The sequence below is a fragment of the Phaethon aethereus genome, assembly GCF_964289735.1.
Source record: "Phaethon aethereus genome assembly, chromosome: 12".
In the NCBI taxonomy this organism is placed as follows: Eukaryota; Metazoa; Chordata; class Aves; order Phaethontiformes; family Phaethontidae; genus Phaethon; species Phaethon aethereus.
In genome coordinates, this window is record NC_138588.1 from 17,448,140 (window position 1) to 17,458,382 (window position 10,243).

General features: G+C 37.7%; 1 protein-coding gene across 1 annotated transcript; it reads right to left on the minus strand.

Annotated features, from left to right (window-relative positions):
* Positions 1 to 938: 938 nt before the first annotated feature.
* MCEE (methylmalonyl-CoA epimerase) lies at positions 939 to 10,029 on the minus strand (the record flags this gene model as incomplete). The annotated part of the gene is made up of 3 exons (XM_082004881.1): positions 939 to 1,091; positions 4,715 to 5,055; positions 9,999 to 10,029. 3 exons carry the CDS (start codon positions 10,027 to 10,029, stop codon positions 939 to 941), a joined length of 525 nt encoding a protein of 174 aa, XP_081861007.1.
* Positions 10,030 to 10,243: the final 214 nt, after the last annotated feature.

Genomic DNA, 10,243 nt, shown 5'->3' on the forward strand with positions numbered 1-10,243 from the left:
ACACTAAGTATGCTGGCATGCTCTCTGATGTTAAAGACAGCATACATAACCACAATTTATGCAGATTGTGTTTTCCCCTGATTTTTTAAGTTCTTTTGCATAGGAAAACAATATTTATAAAGTAAGTGAAATGATTACTCGCTATTTGTTCAGGTCTCTCCTATATACCTTCCTCTGGATAAAGCTTGAAAAACAAATATTCAATACCTGCAAAAAACTAAAGTGTGACAAGTACATTACAATCTGAAATATATTTCAGGCAAATAGTTTTCCAGGTACATTTCTCGCATTGCCTGCATATCTACAGAATTCATAAAACAACTAAATGATGATTTATGCATGGTAACTTCGTTGGCAGTAATTGTTATGCCAAGGAAAACTTACTGATTGCAGACACCCATACAGTAACATACGGATTTTTTTTATTGCGTGAACCAATCAATCAGTGTGAAGCACAGACGCTGAATGGTGAAAACAGAAAACACAATATAACGTTCCTTTTTCCTTTATTTCAAAAGGGAATATCTAAGCTATATTGTCACTGAGAAGTGGGTCTCCGCTCTGAAATGTAGAACAAAATAATGTGGGATGACCTAGAAACTGTACGGTTTCTGTGGTTACAGAGGTAAAACCATGCTGCAAACATGAGGCAACAGAACATGAATTACTATATCACATATGTAACTTGGCTCATGTATTTGTCTTTAGAATCACAGAGAATTCAAGAAATGTCAACATTAATTCTGAAAATCAGATCAACAACAACAACAAAAAAGAAAACAACCCTAAATCTGTAGCACTATTTCAGTACTCAAAAGCTGTACTTAATCCACAAGAATTACAGTGAACTTGTAAAGACTGAATACCACATCAATATTCCCAGCACCAGCTCAGTAACTTCACAGCTCATCTATTGTTGTATTTATGAATATTACAGCTCAAGCTTGCTCAAGTTCCACAAGGACTCCATGGCAATCTTTAGGGTGAAGAAAAATCACAGGTTTGCCATGTGCACCTATTTTTGGCTCTTCACTCAATATTCGTATCTTTTTTTCCTTCAGTTCTGTCATAGCCGCCTTTATGTCATCAACCTTATAAAAGAAAAATACAGTTCACACAAATTAACATATTACACTGTATTATGCAGATTCTATGTTTAGGAGTAATAATATAACTCCTTACTAAAATGTTATTTCTAAATTCTAATATAATTTTGAAAATAAATTAAATTATGAAACAGTTTTAAAACATCTAGTGTTAAAAATAAAAATCCTTCAGAAGTTTGCATTTGTTACCTGAAGATTTCATAAAGTATTGTTTAAACAGATTGTGCTATGTTTAAGAAATTATCAAACAAAAATCACTCATGCACAAAGCCTATTGATTTTTTATGTGGTTACGTTATAAGGCATCCATAAATAATATAAAATCTGCATTACTATTACTAAGAAGATCACACTGCTTTCAAACTATCAATAACTAAAGAAGAATGCCTCCCTGTCTAATTGATGAAAGAACATTGACTCATTAGATGTTGATGAAAAGGGAGGGCAATGGGCAGAAGGTAAAAGGAAAGCCCCGTTTAGATGTATATAGCCTCCTTCTGAGTAGGTTAAGCTTCATAAAGTTTCCTAAGAAAAACTTCGGCATTATCAGAAACATACCCAGAATATGACCTGGTTTTGCTATTGAACTTTATAATAATGTCCTTTAACATAATATTTCAGCACAGTTTCCTGCAGAAATATCTAATTATCAAAAACATGTCTACGCTGTATAATGTGATCTTAAGTCTGATGTTATGTCATCAGCTGAAATTTGAATTTTCACAAACATTAAATGCATTCATTCTTTGAAATAATAAGATTAGCACTCACTTTAGCAAATCCAATAGTCAATAATCAATAAAGACCTAGAATTAATAGCATTGCTATTTTTCGAGACTGAGGTGTCTGGACATAACTTTGTGAATAATCTTTCATGATGCTATTGTAGGAAAGAAAATACCTAGCTTCAAATTCAGAGGAACAGACATCAGTTAATTCCTACTCATTTGCAGCATTTTTGTTCATGAAAATTCTGAACTCACTATAGTTCTTCCTAAACAGGAGTACCAATTTGCTAAAAAAAAAAAAAAAAAAAAAAAAAGAAATAGCTGTCAAATTTTCTCTAAAATAAGGCAGCACATGTAATGTGTGCCATAGGCCCCTCCAAGTTGTTTCTCCAAGAAGGAAAAGCCACTTGCAGCTGTTGCTCCTGTCCTGCAGAGATGCCCAGAAGAGGAACTGTGTCTGGGCTCAGCTGGAATGAATTACTGCATCCCCAAGGAAGCAGTGAGAGTAAACAGTGGAAAGCCTGTGGGTGCATCCGTGTTAGGAGAATATCAGGCTTGGATTTCTCTCTTATTCTACCAAGTGTCCAGAATGCTTTTCATTGCAGGTATTAAATTAAACTATAGCTGGTCAGGAATAATTTATTTTCTTCTTAAAATGCTTATTTTGTCTGAAACAAATTCCCTGTCAAAACATCTGTCTCAATTTTTCCTTTGAATAATAGGATAGAAGGAAGAAATAAAGAGCATTTTGATAAACTTGTCAGGCTTCCTGTCTAGTATGGAAAGAATTTTTACAATTCAGCTTTTTGCAATAAAATTGTTTATAGAAAGGTATATCTACAAAGTATTTTTTAAATTTGAAATGAACAATTAATTGACTCTGAAGTTCTTTTATAGTTTTTCTGCAAACTTATTTTTGGCCAACTTCAGAAGATGACATATCTTTGAAATTGTAAGATTTCCCTTTCTGGGGAGAATGTAAAATTGGAGGAGTGAGGTTAATACCTTTTTGATTGACTATGGTGGTGACCAAATCTGTTTTCAGTCCCACTTAAACAGCAGGTCAACAATGGATTGCTTTTTTCTCTATATAAATTAGTCTATAAGCTTCCATTTGTTTTTACATGGAGACAAACATGAGGGACTTAGGACAATCTTTTTCTTACTTCTTTTGTGGGTTTTTTTGCATAGAGAATCTATTAGTGAGTTATAAGACTTCATTTAGGAAAATCTGGCTGCAAGTAGCACTAGCTCACCTGATTAATGGAAATTATCTGCTAGATTATGACTCCTGGCTTGCTTGACCTACTGGATACAGTTATAAATTTTCTTTTTTAACATAACACTTCTACACTGTCCAGTGTGGTATAATTAGCATGTCCTGTTCTTTTCAATTTTCATAATTAACAGTGTGACTTTCCTTGACAGCCATCTTTGGTTTATCTGCAACAAGATCATGGTTTTAAGCTAAAAGAGGGTAGATTTGGACTAGATAGAAGGAAAAAATTTTTTACGATGAGGGTGGTGAATCACTGGCACAGGTTGCCCATAGAGGTGGTAGATGCCCCATCCCTGGACACATTCAAGGTCAGGCTGGACAGGGCTCTGAGCAACCCGGTCTAGTTGAAGATGCCCCTGCTCACTGAAGTGTCGTTGGACTAGATGACCTTAAAAGTCCCTTTCAACCCAAAGATTCCATGATTCTATGATCTCTCATAGAAAATGGAGATCTACATAGAACAATTTCAGCAGGTAACAAAATTTCTTGAAACTCTTGGGAGCTTTGAGCTCTTTTTGGTGAGAAATGCCTACAACTTCTTTCTCTTGTACCTGTAAGTAAGTACCACTAGTCTTACAGAGGGCTGGAGGGGTTTTTTTTGGTCTTAGTCCAAATCACTTCTTTCTTCTACAGCCCTCATTTCCTAAGTTCAACTGGGATCTTGCACACTTCTGTACAGAACTGCTGAGCAATACAATTTAGGGTCAATTTAAACAGAATTAATTTTCTTACTCTTGAACATCTGCAAATAATGTCAGAAAATTGCAATGCCTGCATGTATGCAAAATTTCTCAATTCTCAATGAAAGCATGCAACTGCAAATACTGGTCTTTGTAGATGTATTCTGAAAACAATTTTTAGTCACATCAGTAATCCCATTACTTTTTATTATTACACTTTGCATGAAATAATAAAGTTTGCAAGACTGAGATATGTAAAATATTAAAAACATGTATCATAGGCAGCAGCATGAGATTTTGCACCAAACATCTACACTAAAACATGGGTATACTAAATAAGATAACTATATCCAGCACCTTTTCATCTTGTGTACTTCCAGACCAATCTGTCTCTGATGGACAAGGAAGAACAGGACAGAAGAAACTCTGGAAACCTTACTGCTGTTTGGTAAGTACGACTGACGATGCTTTTTGACTTCTGTATACAATTAAATAAATACCAAATAAATATCAAATCAAATAAATACCAAACAGGAAGAAACTTCTGAAACTATGCCTTAGACTAAACTCACAACTCCATCTTTTCCCAGTGTATGTCCTCTCTATGTCAGGAAGTTGCCACCTGTCAGACTCTCTTCATAAGGCCTTGTGCTTGTCCATCTTCCACACTGTATACTTAACCCTCCCCAATTTAATCTTTCTAACATAAAAGAGGAAAAAATTATCACATAGCTCATGTAATTGAACTGTGATTTCCAAAACAGAAAAAAAGGCATGTTTAAGACAACTTCTTACACAATATAAATTCTCACAAATATGACAGCCTTATATATTTGTTCTTGACACAGGTCAAACCTATGACAAAAATTATGCTTATTTTAATATCTCTATCTTATTAGAAGATATATTTTGTTAAAATACCTCAATGCAGATATGATGCATTCCTCCTGTCTTGTTTTTTTGCAGAAAGCTTGCAATGGGACTTTTCTCTCCTAAAGGATGTAGAAGTTCCAGCTTGGTATTTCCCAGCTCCACAAAAACAGTGTAGACACCATGTTCGGGAAGAGGAACGGTCTCGCTCACCTGTGCTCCTAACACATCTTTATACAAGGACCGAGCTTCCTCCAAATCAGGTACTGCAATTGCTACATGATTAAGTCGGCCCAGTTTCCACAAACAGCTTGGCATGTTTTGAGAAAAGGAATTTGATGATGACAGAGTTTGTCTTGTGGGAGCTGAAGTCTGCAATCTGTTAAGAAGCCCTGAAAAAAAGTGAATAGCACCAATATAATCCTTTTGAGAAAGTATCAATATCTGCTCTTTCCCCTTCTAATGAGGCCTAATGACTCCTCTGTCATAAGCACACCAGTGTTCAAAGCTGAAGGTAGACTGAGCCCAAGGAAAGAATTATTCTGTAGTACTAACAGCTCAACAAAACTTTTTTTCAGGTACTAATTATTCAGAAGCATTAAAAAAACCCAGACAACCCAATCACAAATTTTGTGTAAATGCTTACATACGCCTGTTAAAAAGAGGAATACATGGCTAAATGTAATGGTCAACTGTCTAATGTATTTAAAAGTGACTTCAGAATTTTTCAGAGCCTCTTACAAAATAGAGAAGGAAATTAGGATATGCCTGTACGTCTAGAAATGATAACAAACAAGAAAACACAAACAAAACCTTGGACAGAACTGATACTGCAAGATCCAAAACATAAAAGACTTGAGCTCTCTGCTGTCAGAACTAATTGCAGCAAGGAAAGAAATGTCATGTTGCATGTAAGGCTTAAGGAATCCTAAAATCTCCTGAGTTTGATTTCTTATTTGCTCTTTCTCCAATGATTAAGTCATTTGTCCTTCTTACTTTTCACGTCATACAGGTCTTATACTTAGTTTCACTGATGTGTTTCAAGGTGCTTAGAAATATTTCAGTTCTAAGTACTGTGAACAATATAATGTCCAACCAATAATAATTTAGAAGACTATCTTCAAAAGGTCAAAATCATAGTAGCTTTTTTAATGCAACTAGTGCTACTGACTTCGGTGTGACTTACAAAAGAAAGAGAGTACAATTTGACTTATCATAAATGAAAAGGTAATTATAAAATAATATTGGATGACCATATGACACAAAGGTGAGGGCTAACATGTAGACAAAAGACGGAGAAGTTATGGAGAAACTCAGTGTCATGAAAAACTGCTTAGGTATCTACAGAGCTCTTCACTGACTGCTCTGAAGTGTAGTACTGAACTTTGCACTACCTGTATCAAATTGCTGTGTTGCTCACAAATAGTTCTAGCGTTGCTTGTTTTTTTAAAAAGGATCACAAAAAGAAGATCTAAAATGAGGATACTTACAAATTAATTACATTAAAAATTAATCTGTCAAGAGTACTAAAACCTGGAGACGTTGGGGTGGGGGAGAAATTGTGATCATATCAATTGTTTCTAGCACCAGAATTAGAATTAGATGAAAGGATATATTCATAAAAGCTGCATTTTTAATTTCATGCCAGTTTGCTTTAGGTTCCCAATGCCTCAAGGCCAAGCTAGAGGCATCTCAGAATTCGGAAGTCTTTGAGGCATTCTTAGCTTTAAATTCACAAATGTGCTATTTTGCTAAGAAATTGTGCCAAGGATACACTGAGATTCTGGATGCTTTGCAAAACATTGAGGCTTGCATTTTTTCAGACTCTTTGTACTCTGTAGGTTAGCAGTAGCTGTAATTAATCAGCTAGCTTGACTGTATGAAACTGAGAACTACCATTTCACAGGAATTCAAGACTCTACAGCTATCAGCTAATTTTTCTTCACGACGACACTGATGCAGTCCTTAAATCTAAGCCTTTCTGAGTATTGTGCTGTGATGGAAGATGTTTGTGTGTATTTGAGACTTAAAATTATAATATGCAATGTACACACTTCCAAAGACTTAATATCACAAAAGTAAGTCTATTCAGAATCTTTTGATAATACCAAATCAACATCCTACATTAAGTATTTCCAGAAACCTGTCCAGTTCTGCAAGTAACTGCCCTGGAGTATTTCTTGCCAGCTTTTCACATGGTACATCCTGTCATCTCCTTCCATCACAGCCAAAAGTTCTGGACAATTCTTTTTCACTTGTTACCTTTAGGCTATCATACAGGGATAGTAGAGCAACTCAGTATTTCCAAGTACTCTTCAACTTTTTACATGTTAAAAAAAATCCCCTAGCAACTTCTACACAGAAGAAAAATTCTTGTCTTTTCAAATGTCTGTGCTGAAACTATTTTGTAAATGGACTTGCCATCTAAATGCAGCTCTATCCAGGGTGAACAAAGCAATTGCCCAAGGAAGCATACTATGCAATGCTTATAATGTACAAAATAAGAAACATGTAGTATCTAGTTGGCATAATTAGAGGCATGGATAATTAACTAGTCTAGAGTTTGGCTGGATCACCAGAGTAAATAATGTATTAAAAGTTTTTTAAAAAACCCACCCGCCATACAGTCTTTTCTGTCCACCTAAGATTCTACCTATGTAGCTCTGTTTCCTACAATAATTTGTTAAGACCTATTTCAATTCTTGCTGAAGCAAGAGATACTCTTCCACTTCGAGGAGGTCCAAAGGAGAAAAATCCTTTTAAAGACAAAGGCCACTTACTATATCATGTGTTATGTTTCCTAGAGCCTTTTATTGTTTCATTCCAAATATTAACAGACCACAGCTTGGTAGAAATACTACTAATGTAGATTTTTCAAGCAATCTTTACTGATGGGAATGGCTTTTTGACATGTCCCATCTATAATTATTGCTGTACTTCATACAGGGCATATGACTACATGGTTATTATAATTAAATTTGTATTTTGTCTGTTTCAAGTAAATTGACAGAAAGTAGAGACACAGACTGTTACTCAGCTATTACTGAAGCGATAGAAAAAAGAATAGAAAATGCTATTTCTGTTGGGTTGGTTCTGCCCACGAAATATTTTATTTTTGTGGTGTTTCCTGGAAAGATAATAGATTGAAAAAGTAAAGTATATTTCTAGGATTCTTGTAAAGTCAAAGATGCTTAAATGCCCACTCATATGACAATATTATTTACACATCTCTGCATTTCTTCCTCTCACTTAATGGATTGGGACATAGAACCCTTTTTATTTTTCCCATGAGTATGTAAGGGCAGAGGACTCTTCCACAGGTTTCGGTTGGTTTTTTTGTACTTTATTCTATGAAGTCTTGTGAATTTATCCTAGCTCTAGTCATATGCATATAGAGCTTTAATTTTAAACCCATAATTACCAGTATGAATTGACTGAGATTAAACAAAAAGCATTTGTGGTTTTCTTGCGTTATATAGATTAGTAACTACATTAATTAGTTATTTAGAATTCTAATCTTCTTCTTCCTAACCCAATAATCAAAAGGTGACCCTGCAATGAAAAAGAAAGCTTTTCAGCAGACTTCAGGTTGAAACTCCATCACTTCCATGGTTCAGAAAAGAAACACTTATATTTATGCATATATCACAAAACTAGTCCTATTAACTGTTGTGGCTAAATTCTTCAATGATAAAAACATTTCTCCACTGACTACAGAATTATTAAAGTAATTCTTAACTTTGTCCAATGTTAAAAAAAATTACTTTGCTTCTTTTGAAGCCAGTGAACACTGTGGCTAAAATACCTATCCAAATACATGTCCTGCTTGAAAAACTTGCATATGCTAACCAAATTCACACACGCAATTGCTTCTCCTGGTATATATAGCATTTTCCCCTACTGTTTTTTTTAAGACCTCATTTTTCAAACACTGACAACCAAATCTGAATTTTTCTAGATATTTTGTCTTTTAGAGAACATTCAGCTGATCCTGCTCTCATATATGATTGCTGGGTTCCTAGCCTCAGTGATACTGCAGAACGTGTGTCACCTTCTTCAGCGTCATTTGGAGAACATTTTAAAATTGATCTATTTGAGTTTTATTCTATTAATGCTTGACTCATCTACTAGTATTATGCACATCAGAGTTTAAACATGTACAGTTGTACCAATTGAGGCTTACATTCTATAACAGAGCAGACTATGAAGTAACAAGACTGAAGTACCCCATAAAATGAGATCCTCATCCTTCAAATGTTTATTCATAGGTTTGTTGCTCTTTATGTGGGGCAGTGTTCATTGACTTACATGGCTATGTAATCAAACGCAAGCCAAAGCCAACTGAATTCAGTCATGTTCTCTGTGGGTTGCAGTAAGAAGAGCCTTGTCACTGGGCACTGCTCTATTGTCAACCATTTCAGGCTGAGAAGAACTCCCAAGCATGGAGAGGATGTTGTCGCCATAGGGAGTCTGGCATACAGGGGCTGTGTATTAGCTCTCTGGACCAAATGGGGAAAGGGCATAGTCTGGCCATTCTTAAACCTCAGCAATTTCAAGCTGGTGTTAGCATCTTGTAAACTTTGCCAGCCAACGAGGCTTAGGTCATCCATAGTGCTGCTCTGCTCTGTGCTGGAGGTGGCCTTTGGGAATCAGATAGGCTCCATAGCTCTAGAAACTGAGTCTCACTTGGCTGCAGCTCTATTTTTTTCCACACAAAGGTGTTTTCATTCCCAGTACCCCACTGATCGATCACTGACAGCACTCTCATTCACTTTTCTCTTACAGTCTATGGCTACCGAGTGAAATAGCGTGGTTTAGGTATGGCGAGTTTAACCTGCCCTTACTTTCTATTAACGGAGTGAGCAGTCCAAGTAATTATAATACATGGGAAATCATTTTGCATTTGACCTCCAAGTAGTACCTTAAAAAGACAAGCTCCTCCTTGCGCCCTAAGTTTGGAGTTTGCTGCGTAAGTTTATTCTACGCCAGATAATGTCAGTTTTTAATATATCTGTCATCTGGATCAGAAGACCTTGTTTTTATTTATAAACTTATTCTGGTTTGTTGTGGCCTGTGAGGTCCTCACGGAGAGCCTCGGGCCCGCTCCCGCACCTCAGGGCGGGCAGCGGCGGCGCGATCCCGCGCTGACGGCCCGCCCGGCCCCAGCGCGAAACGGGAGCGCCCGCCGCCGCGAGGCAGGAGCTCCAGGCCGGAACGGGCACCGTGGCCCGTCGCCGACCCACGCCGAGGCCTGACGCCGCGCCGGCCCTCACCGGACGCGCCGCCCGCCCCGCCCCGTTCCGCCACGCCGCCGCCCGCCCGACCCCCGCGTTACCGGCCGCCGCGCGGCCCAAGGAGGCCGCCATCTCGCCGCCCCGACGCTCGCACCCAGCCCGGCCGCAGGCAGGCGGGGCCTGGTCGCGCGGGAGCGGCCGCCCTCCGCCGTCACCACAGCAGCGGCCGCCGCCCCCATCTCCGGCGGGGCAGCGGTGGCAGCTCAGGGCCGTGTTTGTAGGACCGGCGCCACCGCAGCGTTTTGGTACGAGGCACCGGCGGTGGCAATGGTTGTGTCACGCCGAG